Source organism: Brassica oleracea, chromosome C6, assembly GCF_000695525.1.
Source record: "Brassica oleracea var. oleracea cultivar TO1000 chromosome C6, BOL, whole genome shotgun sequence".
NCBI classification, from domain to species: domain Eukaryota; kingdom Viridiplantae; phylum Streptophyta; class Magnoliopsida; order Brassicales; family Brassicaceae; genus Brassica; species Brassica oleracea.
The window spans coordinates 31,786,373-31,806,237 of record NC_027753.1 but is presented as its reverse complement, the minus strand read 5'-3'; the positions used below and the strand labels follow the sequence as shown (position 1 = coordinate 31,806,237).

The following is a 19,865-nucleotide window of genomic DNA, read 5'->3' as shown; positions in this document are numbered from 1 at the left end:
ATATATATATATATATATATATATATGTGTTAACATATTGTAAATTTTAGTTAAAGTTTTGTTTTCCATTTTTTCTTAACTTCCATATATTTTTTAAAAAATCCAAATATGATTCAAGTAATCCTAATGCCTAAAGATTGTATTGAAAACAAAACCTAAAAACTATAAGCATCTAAATCATAGCCATGTCCTTTCGTTCATCCTCTCCAATTTTTATTCTCTAAATTATGTAACAAAGTTATTATAGGATCAATAAAAACAAAAAAAGAAGATGCAAATAGTCTTTTAGTTAATAGGTTTTGGAATGCTTACAAGTCTTTGTTACGCTAATTAGATTACAAATAATATGCTCTTTGCTTATTATGTATTTCTTCCTTTGACGTGTTAAGAGTTTTGTCATCGAGCTTTAAATTGTTTTTTGTTTTATAGACTTTTAAAGAAAACCAAACTAAATCTAAACCGAACCAAACTAAACCCAAACCGAACCCAAACCAAAGCTATTTTGGTTTTAATTGAGTTGAGTTTTATAACACCCAAATTAACCAAACCAAACCGAACCCAAACCAAATCCGAAACTAAACCGATATGCCCACCCCTGGTCGACACTCAGACACACAATTGTAACAATACAAACACACAATTCTCTCTAACTCTTTTTGTCTGTACAAAATAAATATATTTTATTTTTCTTTTTGTAACTCTTTCTCAAGTAAAAAGTTTTTTAAAAAAATCTCACCCTAAACAAGACTGAAGTAGTGTATTTAGGGTTGTCTGTCCCCACGTAGTTTCCATTTTACAAAGAAAATATTGACTTTAAAATAAATTCAAAACAACCCAAACGTGGAAGAATTCTGAGGAATATTATCATTTAACAGTAAACTAGGTGATTTTTCAGCACGGATATATATATTTCTAAAGTAAATATACTATGATGATTGATTGATATTTACTTTTAATTTTAAATTAATTTATAATTTGTATGCATCATTTATATTAATAATATTAAATTACTTTAATTATACAAATGATTTTATATATGTTATATCTAATCGGTTTTGTTTTTTTTACAGTCGATTTTAGTTATCATTTGGGTAAATTGGATTGCATTTCTGAATTCAATGGTAATATTTTTTATTCTATATATTAAAATTTTGAATAATTTCTTTTCTGCATTTAGGTGGTTGTTGTCTTAGATATGTAAATATATTTTATGAAGATTATGTATAACTTAAGATATATTGTGCTTAGAATGAAATAAAAAATAAAGTAAAGTGTTTGATTCCAAATTACATAAATTAATATAACGATAATATTCTAAAGTATCATGCATATATATAAATTTTACAAAAGAACAAAATTGTAACAGTTGGTTAATATTTTTTATTTTTATTTTTAATATGTTTTGAGTTGTCCTATCATTTATATTTATAAAATAAATTACTATTCTTATAAAATTATATATTCTTATTGTAGTTAAATTTATGATTTTAGATATAATTTGGACTAGTCGAGTCACTCATGTTGTGAGTATATTGACTTACATATATTGAGTTACATATATTCTTTCAAGTTCAAAATGAAGTATAATTATTTTTATTATAATAGTCAAATCAAATCAATTTTATTTATCGTTTAAATGTGCATGTATTTTCATGATATTTATTAGATTATATGATGATGTTTTAAAAAATATATTAGAAAATAAAATGATGATCAATAGAAAGTTACTTACATACGTAGCTGATACATTTTTGGAAGGTCATGAACACATATCAATATTTACACTAATTAAAATATTAAACATAAATTTATTTTAAATAATCTGAAAAATGAGAATTCAGATTCACTTTGGTATTTCAACATAAATTTTAAAAGCAAATTTAATTTTAAGAAAACAAATAACTTTAATAATGATAAAGTATAATATATCTACCTAATTAAACTATTTTGTAACTATTTGATCAAACGATGTTTATTTTTAAAATTTATTTTTAGTTTTTTTTTTTAATATCTCTTAAAAATAAACAGTAAACAAAATTGTGATAGTATTTTAAAATAATATTATATAAGTAAAATATAATTTATCGATATATTTTCTGTAATTGAAAGTTATTATAGTCAACTAAATATATGAAAAAATTAAAACATTTCAATAATACGAATTATAAACTATTTTTTAATCAATTAAATATATATATATATATATATATATATATATATATATATCAGTTTATGTTGCTTAATAATTTTATGTAATCATCCAAGAAAATAGATAGATATCTAAATGTTTATATTACTTTGATTTTTTTTTATTGTTTAAAATTATGTTTTAAAAGAAATAATATTTCTTTTTTAATATCAAGATTATCTGTGTAAATTGTTTTTAATGAAATCACATTATATACAAATTTATATTTTTCATCTAAGATAATATATATATAAAGAAAGTATTTTATTACTTCAAAAGTATATTTTATGTTATTTTAAATTTTTTTTAAAATTTAATATTATTATTTTGTGAACTTTCCCTTTTTTATGAAATCATATTATATATACATATATTTTTTGTTTTTCAATTTTTCTTTACTTTATAAAAAATTTCCCTTTTTATTATATGTATATATTTTTGGAAAATTTTAAAAAGGAAACTAAATATAATAAATAAATAATTGTATTTTAAATATAATATTTTTAATTCATTAAAGGTATAAGTGTAATCAACCATCGTAAAAATTAACGTGAGAGCGACACATGGTAAACTGATTTCTCAAATAATATTACAGAGATCCCAACTGCTAAAGTCATCAACATCCCACAGGCTCATCACATTGTTCTCCATTATGTTGTCCACACCATTATTATTATGATGATTATTATTATCAATACCATAGTCCGACCAATCGAAATCCGGGAACTGAAAATCCTTCAAGATGCTTGATTCATTAGATGAACTGGAAGACGTGGGTGAGTTGTTACAGATAAGCTCTAAACACTCCGGATCAATCGTAGGGACTTCTTCCACGCCATACTCAAGATTCATTGCCATAAACATGTTCTTGCTGTTGCTGTCTTTGGTAAGACAATCATTAGTTGGTTCCTCCGCAGTCTGCTCCATTGGTTTCTGCAGCTTCTTTAAAGGTTTTTCTTCTTCTTGTTCAACTATAGAGAGTGGTTTATGTGTGAGAGGATCGATCCCCATTTTCCTTAACTTCTTCTTGATGTGAGTGTTCCAGTGGTTCTTGATTTCATTGTCTGTTCTTCCTGGTAAATGAGAAGCTATCTTTGACCACCTTCACATACCAAAAAAAAAAACATCTCAGAAACGGAGAATATAAATTATCATAAAGGTTTAATAAAGTTTACTAAAAACAAAAGGGTTCTGTAACCTGTTGCCGAGCTGGGAATGGAGGTCAATGACCATCTTCTCCTCGTGATCCGAGAGAAGACCTCTCTTAAGGTCTGGTCGAAGATAATTTGTCCAACGAAGTCTACAACTCTTGCCACACCTGAGAAGACCGGCAAGCTTAGGAACAGCTCTCCAACAACATTGTCCATGGGTGAGGATGAAGTTCATGAGCTTCCTGTCTTCATCTGCACTCCATGGTCCTTTCTTCAATCCTACTTTGTCACAGCATGGTTGTCTCCCCATTTCTTTCTCCACTTCTTGTTCTTTCAAACACTATTTTTTTTATCAATGAACAAAACAGAGCATATACTCTGTTTCTTTTGTCTATCTCTCTGTCTTTGTCTACCGTCTGAGAGAGTAAATGTTATTGAAAGTTGAGGACAGATGGTTGGGTAAGCATGGCAACCACCTATATATATGCATACGCACATATATGTATGTGTCTGTATCTATAGGCTTTTATAAAGATTAAAGGGAGCAAAAAGAATGTAAGGATAAATTTTGAGCACTAAGATATATGTAATTCAACCTTTTCATATCTTTGTTCACACATCGGTGGTCCATTATTCCCTTTTCATTTTTCCATTTCTTATATTTTTTGTTAAGTTTATGGATGTGGGTTTATCTGTGTGTAATATGATAATAAAGATGCATTTATTTTTTCTTTCTTGATCTTGGGATACCTTCAAACTTTAAATATAGTGTTTTCTCTTTGACCAAAAAAAAATATATATAGTGTTTTCTCTAAGCGTGTGTTGTGTATTGCACATACTATATGTATGCAATTCAGAAGAGCTTTTATAGTTATCAGGTTTTTTTTTCTTGGTGAAAGATGTTAAGATAGTGATGATGGAACAACAGTTTACCAAGAAGATCAGATTGCTAAAGTGATAGTAAGTTATTTCCAGAGCTTATTCACTACCCTAGCTGGTCAAAGTGAAGAGACTGTAAACTTTGCCCTGTCGCCAATGGTGACTGCTGATGAAAATGACATACTGATACGGAGTCCTTCGCTGACGGAAATAAAGGATGCAGTGTTCTCTATCCATGCCGATAAGGCACCCGGGCCAGACGGCTTCTCGGCCAGTTTTTTTCACTCTAATTGGGAGAGTATTGGAGCAGAGATAGTTAAGGAGATTCAAGAGGTATTCCTGACGGACAAGCTACCAGCGAAGATCAACGAAACCCATATTTGCCTAATCCCGAAGGTACAGAGCCCCAAAACAGTGGGTGAATATAGGCCTATTGCCTTGTGCAATGTCTATTACAAGATAATCTCGAAGATACTAACGAAGCGACTGCAACCTCTCCTCTCCGGGATCATCTCTGAAAACCAATCTGCATTCGTACCGGGCCGGGCAATCTCCGACAATGTACTAATTACACACGAGGTTCTTCACTATCTCAAAACTTCGGATGCAGAGAAGCGGTGCTATATGGCGGTCAAAACCGATATGAGCAAAGCCTATGATAGATTGGAGTGGGACTTTATCAGAAGTGTACTGCACCGCTTGGGTTTTCACCCAAAATGGATTGCGTTGGTGATGCAATGTGTATCGACAGTTACATACTCCTTCCTCATTAACGGCTCGCCTAGAGGAAGAGTCACACCGAGTAGGGGAATTCGTCAAGGAGACCCCCTCTCACCATACTTATTCATTTTGTGTGGTGAGGTTCTCTCGGGCCTGTGTAACAGGGCACAAACGGAGGGTTCTCTAAAAGGAATCAGTGTAGCTCGGGGGAGTCCCCGACTAAACCACCTCCTCTTTGCCGATGATACTATGTTCTTTCTTAGAGCAGACTCAAAAAGCAGTAAAGCCCTCCAGCAGATTCTGCAACGTTACAAAGAGGCATCGGGTCAAACCATTAACCCGGAAAAGTCATCCATTACCTTTGCAAAAAGAACTCCGCTGCACTTGAAAGATACGGTCAAGAACATTATGGCGATACAGCAAGAAGGTGGGACTGGTAAATACCTCGGGTTACCAGAGCTGTTTGGCAGGAAAAAAAGGGATCATTTTGCCTCCATTGTCGACAGAATAAAGCAAAAAGCATCGGGATGGTCCAACAGATTTCTCTCCACTGCAGGAAAGATGACGATGCTGAAGAGTGTCTTATCTCCGATCCCATCCCATGCTATGCAGTGTTTTGAACTGCCAGTGTCTCTTTGCAAGCAGATTCAGTCGGCCTTGACCCATTTCTGGTGGGACAGACGGGAAGGGAGCAGCAGCATCGCTTGGGTCGCATGGACCAAGATGATCCAACCCGTAGAACACGGGGGTTTAGACTTCAGGGACATTCAAAGTATCAATGATGCTTTCCTCACCAAGCTTAGCTGGAGAATTATTCGCAAGCCAGATTCTCTGTTCGCCAGAATATTATTGGGAAAATACTGTCCCGCTGGGGATTTTCTTACGTGCTCAATGAGTAGCTCCTGCTCTCATGGATGGAGAGGTATCATGAATGGAAGGGATTTGATCATGGAGAACGCTGGATGGGCAGTGGGAAATGGTGAAAATTTAAACATATGGGAGGCTCCTTGGCTCAGCCTTTCTCGACAAGAGAGACCAATGGGACCAGCCCCGGAAGCTCTAATCAATATCTCAGTTTCTGAGCTCTTTTTACCCGGAAAAAACGAATGGGACGTGGAAAAGATTCGTCAAGTTCTCCCCTGTGAGGAACATCGCATCAGATCAATCAAGCAAAGCCTAACAGGAGCCCCAAACAAGCTTATGTGGTTACAATCTCCAACTGGAGAATACACAACGAAGACGGGATACATTGCAGCTCTACCAAACCATCAACCCGTGGTGCCAATCCCCCAAGGACTACAAAACTTTGAATGGAAGAAGAATGTATGGAAGCTACAAACTGCTCTGATAGATACAAACAATTTAGAACTGAAAATTTAACATGGTTATAAAATCCTTCTACTTATAGTCTATAGACTTAAATATTGGATTGGTATGCTCTATTTTTTGTAACACTGGACTAGTATGCGTATTAGTTTGATTTGGTACCCAATATAGCTATTTGGCAAATTGACTATTTCTTATATATATGTTTAAACCAAATATACTGTAATCTGAATTATTAGTAAAAGAATCTCAAGATCCAGAAACATACCATGGTAAAAACTATAATTACAAGTGAAAAATGATTAAACGTAATTCCTCAGGATCTTTGTCCTGATGGAAACAGGAATAGTAACGTTGTGAGCTCCATCGGTCCAACACAAGCTCCCAAAATAAAAGTCCCCGTTCACTTTATGATTCGACCTCACTCTCACACTAAATGTATTCTTCGTTGTGTTGGAATCAAACACAAGAGTCTTTGGATTCACCTCAAGCTCTATTCCAAAAGGAGGCTCAACAACGGGTTTGTAAACCGAACCAGCCGCTCCAACATTCGTTACTGTTCTAGTCACGGTGACCTCTCCAGTGAGACTTGGGATTGTGATCGAAGGCATGTTGAAGTCGAGCATAGAAGGCCTTGGCGAAGGGCATTGATTAAGTTTCCCAATTAGTTGGGAAATTTCATTATCAGAGTAATCCGCAGAACACAAGTAATGAATATAGTCATCCAAACCCAAGTCGTAAACAAGTCCAGGGTCTGTGACTTTCTCTGGGTTGATCAGTCCTCCTCCATAGTCAAACGGGTCAGCAAGTTTCCGTGTTGCTCCCTCTGAAAATATAGGCTCTCCAGATGGATCGGTCCTCCATGCTTCATTTCAATAAGAGAAAACGGAGCAACTAAAGATGTTTAGTGTCTTTTCGAAATATTTAGTATAAGTCGAACCAATATAATCTTAACATAACCAAAAATCAAAGCCAAAACAAAAAGAGAGAACACCAAGTTGATCCATAGTAGATTATTATGTGTTAATTTACGTAAGTATTTTCTTTTCAACCCAAGAACCGGTTACATGGAAATAAACTAAAATACGGATTGAAAATCCTATGGTTGGGTATGGTTTTAGAGTGAGAACCTGTTGTGACAAGTGCGGATCGGATTGCAGCAGGAGACCAGTCAGGGCGGGTTTGTCTGATTATCCCAACGATTCCTGACACAATAGGAGTTGACATTGATGTTCCCGACATGAACTTATACCCATCAGGTACAGCAGAAAGAATGTTAACACCCGGTGCTGCTATGTCTGGCTGCATTATTATCCAGCAGAGTACCAAATGCTATTAACTTGAGCATCAATATATTTGAAGAAACAACAAAAAAATAAAATTATATACAAACCTTTAGAATTGCTGGGGAAACTGAATTAGGTCCTCTACAAGAGAAACGAGCCACTCTAGATGCAACAGGCCGACCAACAAGAGTCTTGGAAGTGCTTAGCTTTGCTAAAGGCACACTGCAAAATCAAAATACTTGGTCATAAACAGAAAAGTGATGATGATATTAAAAACGTTGGTGAATATTAATTTATTACTCGGTGGTCTCGATATAGTATAACATGTCAGTTCCAAATTCGTAATCTACAACGGCGCAAGGAACATCTAGGCCACTGCAAACCGTAGGATCAACTACAGATTGTGCATAGATGATGCCAGCACATCCAGCATTCAATACACGGTCTGCCTTTTGTATCGCTTCATTGTTTGGAGTAAACGCAAGCACGATTTTTCCTTTAATTTGCCCTTGTGCGATTGAGGTTTCCATCAATTCCGCTTGTAATAAAAGATCAGTAAATCCAACTTCAGGGAATGTGTTTAAACCTTCACCCTGAAACAGTCCACGAGAACAAAGTCACAAATCGTAGTAAAAAAAAATACTTATAAAAAAATCATAGTAAAAAAATGAAACGAAAATCATAAAATAAAAATAAATATGGAAATCAAGAGAAAGTGATCATACAAGGATTGTTATATTATTTCCAAGAGTGATGGGGACAGGGAAGGAGCGGTCCATGGATGTAGCAGCTACGGTTATGATCCATGGAGCAATATTATCAACAGTTTGAGCGTTCGGTCCCTCGTTTCCAGCAGAACAGACAACGGGAATGCCTTTCATCACCGCATGGAATGAACCAAATGATACATCGCTCGTATCAATTTCGAAACCGGCAGGTGCGTCAGCACCGATCGAAATCGATATAACATCAACCCCGTCACGTATGCTATGATCTATTGCTTTGAGTACATCAGGTGTGAGACATCCAAGTTTCCCCCAGCAGGTCTTGTACATAGCTATACGTGCATGAGGACCCACGCCTCTAGCGGCTCCTCCACCAAGTCCTTTGTAGCTTGCGTTCGCCACAAAAGAACCAGCTGCTATCGCAGACACATGTGTGCCATGGCCTACACCATCTCTAGCCGATCTATACTCATTGTCTGCATGGAAATCATATCGTCCGTCCGTCTCTGCTGCAAGACTGTCAACGTAGAACTCAGCCCCTATAAGCTTCTTGTTGCAATGTTTCGTGGCGTCAAATCCATCCCCGGACACACATTTTCCTTTCCAACGTTGCGGGATCGGTCCTAGACCTGTGTCCTTGAATGACTCTGCCTCTGGCCATATCCCTGAGTCTATGATGCCGATAATAGCTTCACTACCCAAACGGGTATCATGTAGAAGACCTTTTGGAGAACTAGGTAGAAGTCCTAAGTAATCGAATGTTCTTGTTGTTTTCGACCTCAGTGTTCGACTTGGTATAACACAAAGAACCTCTGGATGCGCTGATAGATAACAAATCAATATTAATTTATTTAGAGCTTAATGGAGACATATAATTAATGACTTTCTGAGTCAATCAACGTTCTAAGTACCTGAAAGGTTCTTTGCTTGGGACGCGGTAAGTTTTGCTGCAAACCCGGAGAAACCATGCCTGTAATTGTATACTATAGATTTCTGTGCAGCTTCTTTGCTGTGGCACGAATTATAAAAGAAGGAAACTGAGTATACACTCAGTTTATGCTCCTGGTAACACTGAAATTGGATAAATTACAATACTCGTATATACCTTCCAAGAATTGGTTCCAAAATTTGGTAATGTGATTTAGTAACTAGCTCAGGAGTATCATGTTTCTTTGCTCCCAAATGGACTATGTGAACCTGGTATTACCGAAAATAAAAAGATAAAATTAAAAATATTCAGAAAAGGGGACTAATTACAATGCTCTGGTCTCCAGGGAAAAGGAAAACGTTTATGTACCTTGTTCAACAAATTGACTTGTGCCGCAGAGATAAACACTCCGTTCAGGATTAACACGAGACTTATGACCAGAGGACACGCCTTAGAACTTGTATTGCTAATCAGAAAACAGTACCTCATTATAATTTTTGGGTTTTGAGAAATGTAGAGGGTTAGTAACAATCTTGCCCCTTAACAATGATCCTCTGATTGCAACACAAGCTGCTTGGACATGTCTTCTGATTATCATATTATAAGGGTATTGAGAAAAGCTGAAAATTAGAAATCTAATTAACTAGATTCTAAAAATAAACATACCACCAGACAACAGTTAAGAAATAAACAAATTACCATTTTAAACAAAAATGAAATTTGGGACTTTTCAGCATTCCACCTAGTTTGTTTGTCAGAATAAGTATAACAGCAACAACTATTTAACGATATTACCCCATAAACCTCACAAAGTCTAACAACAATATCATGAACTTGGCTAAACATAGAGAAGTCTTTACCTTCTCGTTGGCCATACCCAAATAGATTCTTCAGAGGTCCTCGGATGAACCATCATCATCATCATCATCATCTAAATTGCTCATTTCATCTGAATTCTCACAAATTAATAATCTTTGATTAAAAAAAACATTTACTTGCTATTTTTCGAATAAATATACATAAGAAAAACAAGCTTCATGAGAATCAAGAAGACCAAATAAAAAGGGGAAAAACAAGCTTCATGAGAATCAAGAAGAATAAAAAAAAAAAGTTTTTTTTTTTGAAAGAATTTTAAATTTTTATTCACTTCAAAAAACCTTTGTACAACCTAATGCTAAAACTATTCAAAATTTTATGATGCCAAGATCATCTACTACCAAACCATATTTCCATGGCCTGCTCATGTCTATTTCCAACTATCTTTCTTAAAGATGAAATCATATTTCCATTAAAATTATTTAGCAAACATTCTAAAACCATGAAATTTATGTATTATACATTTAATTATGAAATTTCATCTGTCCACCCTAATATCACAAAATATCATCCACTGCTTAAACATTTTTAACAAGAGTATATTTAATATGAAAATTTTAAATTTCTAATTTAATAATACTAAATTAAAATAAAATTTTAAATTCTGAAAACCCTTTAATTAAAACAAAAAAAAAAGAAAACTTTAAATTCATATCTGAATAACATAATATTTACATTTACCTTACTATCATGGTTTTAACAGACAATAACAGTTTCAAGTTTTGACTCGTTTTAATTCTACGCCGATAATTATATAAAAAGAAACAAAACCGTTTTAAACTAGAGTAGTCCCAAATTAACTATTATAGCTTTGGTGTTATCTCCTATCTTCGTTGTAAGCTAAAAAAAAACTCTCAACATTCTTAACCAAATCCTGATCAGTTTAAATACAAGATGGGTTGAATACAATCATCATTATGCTTCTTCTGGGATACAATCAGAGAGAACATTGTTTGAGGAGATCCAAGAATAAGAACCCTAATATTCTTGGAAGATTCTTGTATAAAAAGAATCAGCTTGAACAAAAACTCATAAAACCCTGAAAATGGGGTTGTCTTCTCTGACTGTATCCAATAATAGGAAGCATATTGTAGTTGTGTACATAAGTTTAGTATTCATCTTGAAGATATCCTTAATTTCTTGTGCGAATCAGGAAAGCCAGGTATATACCTATTGCCGATTTTTTAAATCTTTTTTATTTCTGCCAAAAGAGAGAGACGTTAATTGCAAGGAATTTCACTAATTTAACTTTCTCGGTGATGTTATATTTAGATTTACACGGTGCATTTGGGTAAGAGGCAACATAATGATCCTAAACTTGTTACTGATTCACATCATGATATCCTTGGATCGCTTCTTGGAAGGTAATCTCATTATTGGTCTATTCTTTCCAAAGATCATGAATGTTGCGCGGAAAATATTATTTTCTGATAAATTTAAATGGTTTGACTAATGATGCAGCAAAGAAGCTTCTCGTGAGTCTATGATTTATAGTTACAGACATGGGTTTTCAGGCTTTTCAGCAAAACTCACATCATCCCAAGCAAGGGAACTCTCAGGTAAAATATGAAACTATTCTCTCTGAGGGAACTTGTTGCACAAGAATTAGGTTAAACTCAAAAACAGTACTAATTATATATCCACTTTGGATCTGAATTTATAATAGAAAATCCGCATGTTGTTCACTTAACAAGAAGCAAGAATATGAAACTAACAACAACAAGGGTTAGTGATTACTTGGGACTCACTTCAACCGCTCCAACCGGTCTCGTCCATGATACCGATATGGGAAGCGACACAATCATAGGAATCGTGGACTCAGGAATATGGCCAGGGTCAAAGTCATTTAATGACAACGGTCTTGGACCGATCCCGGCACGCTGGAAGGGACAATGTGTTTCAGGAGAAGGTTTCAACGCGTCGATGTGCAACAGAAAGGTGATCGGAGCTACGTACTACGCAAAGGGTATCGCCAGAAAGTACAAAGGGGCTTTCAATGCAGCGGAGAGAGACGAGGCCATGTCGCCTTTGGACAAAATCGGCCACGGAACACACTGTGCGTCGACAGCAGCAGGTTCTTTTGTCCAAAACGCAAACTTCCTCGGTTTAGGTCAGGGAACAGCGAGAGGCAGTGCCCCTAGGGCCCGTGTAGCCGCTTACAAAGTGTGTTGGAACAACGAGGAGTGTTTCACGCCGGATATTTTAAAGGCCATGGATCACGCTATGCGTGATGGCGTCGATGTTCTATCGCTCTCGCTCGGATCCGAGATACCGCTTGATTTCGAGGTCGATAGGAGTGATTTCGCTATCGCTGCTTTCCACGCCGTGATGAAGGGTATTACCGTGGTATGCGCTGGTGGGAACGATGGTCCCGAAACTCAAACCATCTCTAACGTTGCTCCGTGGATTATAACGGTCGCGGCTACGACCATGGACCGAGAGTTCTTCACGCCCATCACTCTTGGAAACAATGTAACCGTACTGGTACGTATATAGTTTTACTTGTGGTACAAAAAAATTTATAATTGTTTATTTTAAATATTTTTGTGGGACGCATTTATCAGGGTCAAGAAGGTTTATACATAGGAGAAGAAGTCGGATTCACTGATCTTATTTACTTCGATGACTTGACCAAAGCTGATTTTGAAGCCGGTAAAGCTAAGGGGAAAATCTTGTTTACCTTCCTAACAGATAGATTTACAGATCAGATGGCTGAATTCGCGAAATCTAAAGGCGTTGTTGGCATCATCATCGCAACAAAGCCCATTGATTTGATCGAACCGGGCACCGCGGGTATCGCCTCTGCCCGGGTAGACTATGAAATTGGGATGGACATTTTACTGTATCTCCAAACAGCCAAGTAAGTTCTCACATTTCTCTATTTGTTATCCATTTATGAACTCTTTTGGTTCGATAGAGACTTTTTTTTTTCCTTTTGTAATGATTTCTGCAGATTTCCTAAAGCTAAGATCAGCCCAACCAAGACATTCGTTGGCCGACCTTCAGCGACTAAGGTTGCAAGGTTTTCGTCTAGAGGTCCCAATTCAATATCTCCCGCCATTCTCAAGGTGAAGTATAAACTTCTTACTAACTTGTTTTTTACATGCGATTTACCCGTCGTGAAGTTGGCTTATGGTTTTTTTAAGTACAGCCGGATATAGCAGCACCAGGTGTAGGTATACTTGCGGCCGTACCAACAGGGGCAGGATACGAGTTCATGTCAGGGACATCGATGGCTACACCTGTCGTAACAGGAATAGTTGCACTTCTTAAGCAAAAACGCCCTGACTGGTCCCCTGCTGCGATTCGATCCGCTCTCGTCACAACTGGTAAAATTGTGTATTTACAAAAAATATTTGTTTCTTGCTTACCAAGAAACGTTGTAGTTATTTCTTGTTTCCGAAGAAGTTTCAGTGAATGACTGATAGCCCTTGCAGCATTTCAAACGGACCCATCGGGAGAGCCTATTGCAGCGGAGGGTTCCCCGCGCAAAATCGCTGACCCCTTTGACTACGGAGGCGGCCTCGTGAACCCGGGGAAGGTGGCAGACCCGGGACTTGTCTACGACATGGGCCATGATGAATATGTTCATTACTTGTGTTCTGCAGGCTATGAAGATATATCCATCTCAAAACTACTTGGAAAAGTTTACACTTGCCCTTCCCCAACTCCATCCATGCTTGATGTTAACTTGCCCTCCATCACAATCCCATATCTTAGTCAAGAGATCACAATAACTAGAACCGTGACAAATGTTGGACCGGTCGGCTCGGTTTACAAAGCTGTGATCGAACCGCCTCTAGGTATAAACCTGCAGGTGAGTCCTAAAACTCTTGAGTTCGGTCCCAATACCAAGAAGATTACATTTACGGTGAAAGTCTCCACGACTCATAGAGTGAACACTGATTATCACTTTGGGAGCTTGACATGGACCGACAATGGAGTTCACAATGTCCGAATCCCTCTTTCTGTGAGAACAAGAGTTTTGAACTTCAAAATCTAACAAAATTATTAATAATATTGAAAATATTTTAAAATATCTTTGACAAAAGATATTTTTAAAATATGTGTGTTTGAATTTGTTATCTATCAGAAGCTGTAAATGTGAAAAAGAAGCAGCGTATCTTTTACTATATATTATATGTTACTTAATAGTTAAAATTGTTATTTGTGATTTAGGATTTTGTTTTGTCAATTATTGTTCTTTGTTTTTTCAATTCTTATAAATAATTCTGTTATTTCTCAAGTTTTTGAAAATTCAGCTCTATCCATTCTTTGCTGCCATGAGTTTGTTCCAAAAAAAACCAATGACATAACACACTTGTTAATTGGAAACTAATCCAAATACTTACAGAAAATAGATGAATTATGGGTTCACTGTGTGTCTGTATCAAAAACATTATCACCAGCTTAATTATATTTTAACACAGTAATATGTATTTTAATAAAATTATTTATATATGCATACAAGTTCAAAATAAAATATATTCATGTGAGATTTATATTTATCATTTTGTGTTGCTTGTTTTCTTTTGCATTATTTTATTTTCTTTTCTCATTTAGATACCAAATAAAGAGGTCAAATCCGAAATAAAAATATGTTATTTAAAAAATCTTTAATTACCCACAATTTTCATTATCTCAAATGGCGAAATATCAAAATAAACATTTATTTGTAATCATAAGAATCTTGTCTTTCGCGACTCTACAAGATCGCAACACACTTATCCATATACCATTTTCTTTGCTCTCAAACTTCAACTGATCCCACAATCCATATACCATTTTGAGAGCAAAGAAGTTCTCTGCTCTCAAACTTCAACTGATCCCACAATCCATATACCATTTTCTTTGTCCCATCACATATGTTAATTTATGTAAGTATATATCTGTTATTTATATTTTTAATATAAAACACATAAATTTCCTTGAGAAATATAAAAAGAAATTAAACTATTTTGAAAATAATAAACTGATAAAATCTAATATCGCAAGCATAAATTGGATTTTTTAAAAAAAATTCTTATTTGTTTTTTATTAAAATTTATTCTTATATATATATTACATATTATTTTATTATAGTGAATTGAAATTTGTAGATTATTTTCCCAAGTGGAGTCAGGTTTTACCTCATAACCATCTCTGCATAAAAATGATAAAATGAAAAAGAAAAAATTATTCTTAAGCATCCTACATAACATAATAAATAAAATATAAAATCATAAACTCTCTCCTTTAATCAAGGAGCTTGTTCAAGAAGGCAAAGAGTGTCATGACACACTTGTCAAATATATCGCGGATAGACCTAGTTTAATCGGAAATGAATCCAAATATTTACAGAAAAGAGATGAAGTATGCGCTTATTGTGTGTCTTTTTCAAAAGCGGTATCACCGGCTTAATTATTATTTAACATAATGATATGGAATTTTAATAAAATTATTTGTATTTGCATACAAATTCAAAATTAATTTTTAATATATTCATGTGAGATTTATATTTATCGTTTTGTGGTACTTATTTTATTTTTCATTACTTTATTCCCTTTTCTCAGTTTTAGATGCCAAATAAAAAAATTAATACTTAAAAATCTTTAAATACTCACAGTTTTTATGAATTAATAAGGTGAAATATCACAATAACACTAATTTGTAATCTTAAAAATCTAGCATTTCGCCAATCCACAAGACCGCAACAGACTTATCACATTTATAGTACCACCTTCAAGTAGTCGCACAATCTATATACCATTTTCTTTTTCTCATCACATACGTTTTCATATTTAAATTTTGGAGTTATTACAAAATTTTTGAAGAAATTGATCGAAAATACAATTTGAAGAATGATTTAAGAAAAATTAACCAAAAACAAACAGAGTCGCGGCTCAAAACTGTGCATGAAACATTTTTTAAAAGACTTAACTCGATTAAAAAAATTCATTTAAGAATCAAAATAACCATTTGTTAATTTATATAAGTATATATATGCTATTTATATGTTTAATATGAGACACATAAATTTCCTTGAGAAAATATATAGTAATTAAACTATTATGTAAGTTATAAACTGATAAAATATGATATGGCAAGTTTAAATTCGAAAATTTGTTTTTATGTTTTTATTAAATTTCATTCTATATAGATTTCATGTTTTATTTCTTGTATAGGAATTGAAATTTGTAGATTATTTTCCCAAGTGGAGTCATGTTTTACCTCATAAAGTTTATAAAATTAAAAGGATAAAATTACATTCTTAAGCATCCAACATTACGAAATAAAGAAAATATAAAATCTGAAACTCTCTCCTTTAATCTTAGAGAGAGAGAGAGATTGATATATACTTTAAATCATTTCTAGATGGATCAAATGTTAGAGTGTACTTTTGGTTTTTGTAGTAAGTTGATATACAACCACCAAATTATATGTTTCTGACATAAAAAAATATTCATTAAAAATGTTCTGTAGTTTTTAATTTAAATAATTATATAAGTTTTTAGTATGTTCATTTGTATACTTCAAGAATCCTAATTTAATTCTTTATAAAGTATAAACCTAAGCAGTTAATAACTTCAGCAAAAAAAAATGTAACTTAACGTCAAAAGAAAAATTCATTAATCGAGCATAAATGTTAAATATTGATTATTCGTATCTATAAATAGGGCAAGCCTCGTTTATTCATATAACATCAGAAATTTAAAAACTTATTTCTTTCTCTAACTTGAGGAAAGTTAAACAGTAAATCCTCAAACACATAACAACCATGGTGAAGCTTAACTTTATTATGTTCTCTTTTGTTGTCCTAGTTGTGGCGAATACATGTTTACCTTCATTAGCTGTAGAAGAAAATGAGCCAAAAAAGTTATGGGATCAATGTGTTGTTAAAATCAGTCCAAACTGTGCGCTCAAGATCATTTCTCAAGTTTTTGGAGATGGAGTTGTATCCATTCCTTGTTGCAAACAGCTTGTTCAAGAAGGCAAAGAGTGTCATGACACACTTGTCAAATATATCGCGGATAGACCTAGTTTAATCGGAAACGAATCCAAATATTTACAGAAAAGAGATGAAGTATGGGCTTATTGTGTGTCTGTTTCAAAAGCGGTATCGCCGGCTTAATTATTATTTAACATAATGATATGGGATTTTAATAAAATTATTTGTATTTGCATACAAATTCAAAATTAATTTTTAGCACATTCATGTGAGATTTATATTTATCGTTTTATGTTACTTATTTTATTTTGCATTACTTTATTCCCTTTTCTCAGTTTTAGATGCCAAAAAAAAATTAATACTTAAAAATTTTTAAATACTCACAGTTTTTATGAATTAATAAGGTGAATTATCAAAATAAACACTAATTTGTAATCTTAAAAATCTAGCATTTCCGCAATCCACAAGACCGCAACAGACTTATTACATTTATAGTATCACCTTCAACAAGTGGTCGCACAATCTATATACCATTTTCTGTTTCCCATAACATTTGTTTTCATATTTAAATTTTGCAGTTATTACATATATTTTGAAGAAATTGATCGAAAATACAGCTTGGAGAATGATTTAAGAAAAAAATAACCAAATACAAACGGAGTAGCGGCTCAAAACTGTGCATGAAACATTTTTAAAAGGACTCAACTCAATTAAAAAATTCATTCAAGAATAAAAATAACCATTCGTTAATTTATATAAGCATATATATGCTATTTATATGTTTAATATGAGACACATAAATTTCCTTGAGAAATATATAGTAGTTAATCTATGTGGCAAGTCTAAATTTGAAAATTTGTTTTTCTGTTTTTATTAAATTTCATTCTTTATAGATTTCATGTTTCATTTCTTGTATAGGGAATTGAAATTTGTAGATTATTTTCCCAAGTGGAGTAAATGTTTTACCTCATAACCATCTCTATATAAATGTTTATAAAATTAAAAGGATTAAATTATATTCTTAAGCATCCTACATTACGAAATAAAGAAAATATAAAATCTGAAACTCTCTCCTTTAGTATTAGAGAGATAGAGATATTGAAATAGACTTTAAATCATTTCTAGATGGATCAAATGTTAGAGTGTACTTTAGGTTTTTGTAGTAAGTTGATATACAACCACCAAATTATATGTTGCTGACATAAAAAAAAATATTCATTAAAAATTTTCTGTAGTTTTTAATTTAAATATTTATATAACTTTTTAGTATGTTCATTTGTATACTACAAGAATCCTAATTTACTTCTTTAAAAGTATAAACCTAAGCAGTTAATAACTTCAGCAAAAAAAATGTAACTTAACACATGTTAATGATAAAAAAACGTCAAAAGCAAAATTCACTAGTCGAAAAGAAATTTTAAATATTGAATATTCGTATCTATAGGGCAAGCCTCGTTTATTCAAATAACATCAGAAATTTAAAAACTTATTTTTCTCTAACTTGAGAAAAGTTAAACAGTAAATCTTCAAACACATAACAACCATGGCGAAGCTTAACTTCATTATGTTTTCTTTTGTTGTCCTAGTTGTGGCGAATACATGTGTACCTTCATTAGCTGTAGCAGAAAATGAGCCAAAAAAAGTTATGGGATCAATGTGTTGTTAAAATCATTCCAAACTGTGCGCTCAAGATCATTTCTCAAGTTTTTGGAGATGGAGTTGTATCAATTCCTTGTTGCAAGGAGCTTGTTCAAGAAGGCAAAGAGTGTCATGACACACTTGTCAAATATATCGCGGATAGACCAAGTTTAATCGGAAACGAATCCAAATATTTACAGAAAAGAGATAAAGTATGGGCTTATTGTGTGTCTATTTCAAAAGCGGTATCACCGGCTTAATTATTATTTAAAATAATGATATGGGATTTTAATAAAATTATTTGTATTTGCATACAAATTCAAAATTAATTTTCAATATATTCATGTGAGATTTATATTTATCGTTTTATGTTACTTAATTTATTTTGCATTATTTGTTCCCTTTTCTCAGTTTTAGATGCCAATTAAAAAAATTATAATATTTAAACTTTTTATGAATTAATAAGTTGAAATATCAAAATAAACACTAATTTGTAATCTTAAAAATCTACTATTTCTCCAATCCACAAGACCGCAACAGACTTATTACATTTATAGTATCACCTTCAAGTGGTCGAACAATCTATATACCATTTTCTTTTTTCCATCACATACGTTTTCATATTTAAATTTTGGAGTTATTAAATATATTTTGAATAAATTGACCAAATACACAATTTGAAGAATGATTTAAGAAACATTAACCAAATACAAACGGAGTCGAGGCTCAAAACTGTGCATGAACCATTTTTAAAAGGACTCAACTCTATTAAAAAAATTCATTCAAGAATAAAAATAACCATTCGTTAATTTATATAGGTATATATATGCTAGTTATATGTTTAATATGAGACACATAAATTTCCTTGAGAAAATATATAGTAATTAAAATATTATGTAAGTTATAAACTGATAAAATATGTTATGGAAAGTTTAAATTAAAATTTATTTTTAAGTTTTTATTAAATTTCCTTCTATATAGATTTCATGTTTTATTTCTTGTATAGGAATTGAAATTTGTAGATTATTTTCCCAAGTGGAGTCATGTTTTACCTCATAACCATCCCTATATAAAAGTTTATAAAATTAAAAAGATAAAATTACATTCTTAAGCATCCTACATTACGAAATAAAAAATATATAAAATCTGAAACTCTTTCCTTTAATCTTATAGAGAGAGAGAGATATATCGATATATACTTTAAATCATTTCTAGATTGA

General features: G+C 33.0%; 3 protein-coding genes and 1 pseudogene across 3 annotated transcripts; 2 read left to right on the top strand and 2 right to left on the bottom strand.

The window, feature by feature from the left end:
- Positions 1–2,712: 2,712 nt before the first annotated feature.
- LOC106296947 (protein ODORANT1) lies at positions 2,713–3,891 on the bottom strand. Its single transcript, XM_013733207.1, has 2 exons — positions 3,387–3,891; positions 2,713–3,290 (listed from the first exon to the last, which is right to left on the bottom strand). The coding sequence occupies exons 1-2, from the start codon at positions 3,647–3,649 to the stop codon at positions 2,768–2,770; spliced, it is 786 nt and encodes a 261-aa protein (XP_013588661.1). The 5' UTR covers positions 3,650–3,891; the 3' UTR covers positions 2,713–2,767.
- A 2,675-nt stretch (positions 3,892–6,566) lies between these two features.
- LOC106296946 (subtilisin-like protease SBT3.5) lies at positions 6,567–9,692 on the bottom strand. Its single transcript, XM_013733205.1, has 8 exons — positions 9,573–9,692; positions 9,381–9,472; positions 9,187–9,284; positions 8,276–9,096; positions 7,851–8,143; positions 7,658–7,772; positions 7,395–7,566; positions 6,567–7,129 (listed from the first exon to the last, which is right to left on the bottom strand). Exons 1-8 carry the CDS (start codon positions 9,690–9,692, stop codon positions 6,567–6,569), a joined length of 2,274 nt encoding a protein of 757 aa, XP_013588659.1.
- Positions 9,693–11,124: 1,432 nt separating this feature from the next.
- On the top strand, positions 11,125–14,082 carry LOC106296945 (subtilisin-like protease SBT3.5). Its single transcript, XM_013733204.1, has 8 exons — positions 11,125–11,241; positions 11,352–11,443; positions 11,541–11,638; positions 11,746–12,563; positions 12,644–12,939; positions 13,033–13,147; positions 13,231–13,408; positions 13,517–14,082. Exons 1-8 carry the CDS (start codon positions 11,125–11,127, stop codon positions 14,080–14,082), a joined length of 2,280 nt encoding a protein of 759 aa, XP_013588658.1.
- Positions 14,083–18,550: 4,468 nt separating this feature from the next.
- On the top strand, positions 18,551–18,905 carry LOC106298013 (annotated as a pseudogene).
- The last annotated feature ends 960 nt before the right edge of the window (positions 18,906–19,865 follow it).

Coding starts and splice junctions, on each gene's coding strand:
- LOC106296947 (XM_013733207.1), bottom strand. CDS start 3,649: ATGGGGAGACAACCATGCTGTGACAAAGTAGGATTGAAGAAAGGACCA. Junction 3,291..3,386: donor CATTCCCAGCTCGGCAACAG/GTTACAGAACCC, acceptor TGGTATGTGAAG/GTGGTCAAAGATAGCTTCTC.
- LOC106296946 (XM_013733205.1), bottom strand. CDS start 9,692: ATGAGGTACTGTTTTCTGATTAGCAATACAAGTTCTAAGGCGTGTCCT. Junction 9,285..9,380: donor TTGGAACCAATTCTTGGAAG/GTATATACGAGT, acceptor TTCGTGCCACAG/CAAAGAAGCTGCACAGAAAT. Junction 9,097..9,186: donor CCAAGCAAAGAACCTTTCAG/GTACTTAGAACG, acceptor GTTATCTATCAG/CGCATCCAGAGGTTCTTTGT.
- LOC106296945 (XM_013733204.1), top strand. CDS start 11,125: ATGGGGTTGTCTTCTCTGACTGTATCCAATAATAGGAAGCATATTGTA. Junction 12,940..13,032: donor CTGTATCTCCAAACAGCCAA/GTAAGTTCTCAC, acceptor TGATTTCTGCAG/ATTTCCTAAAGCTAAGATCA. Junction 13,148..13,230: donor TATCTCCCGCCATTCTCAAG/GTGAAGTATAAA, acceptor TTTTAAGTACAG/CCGGATATAGCAGCACCAGG.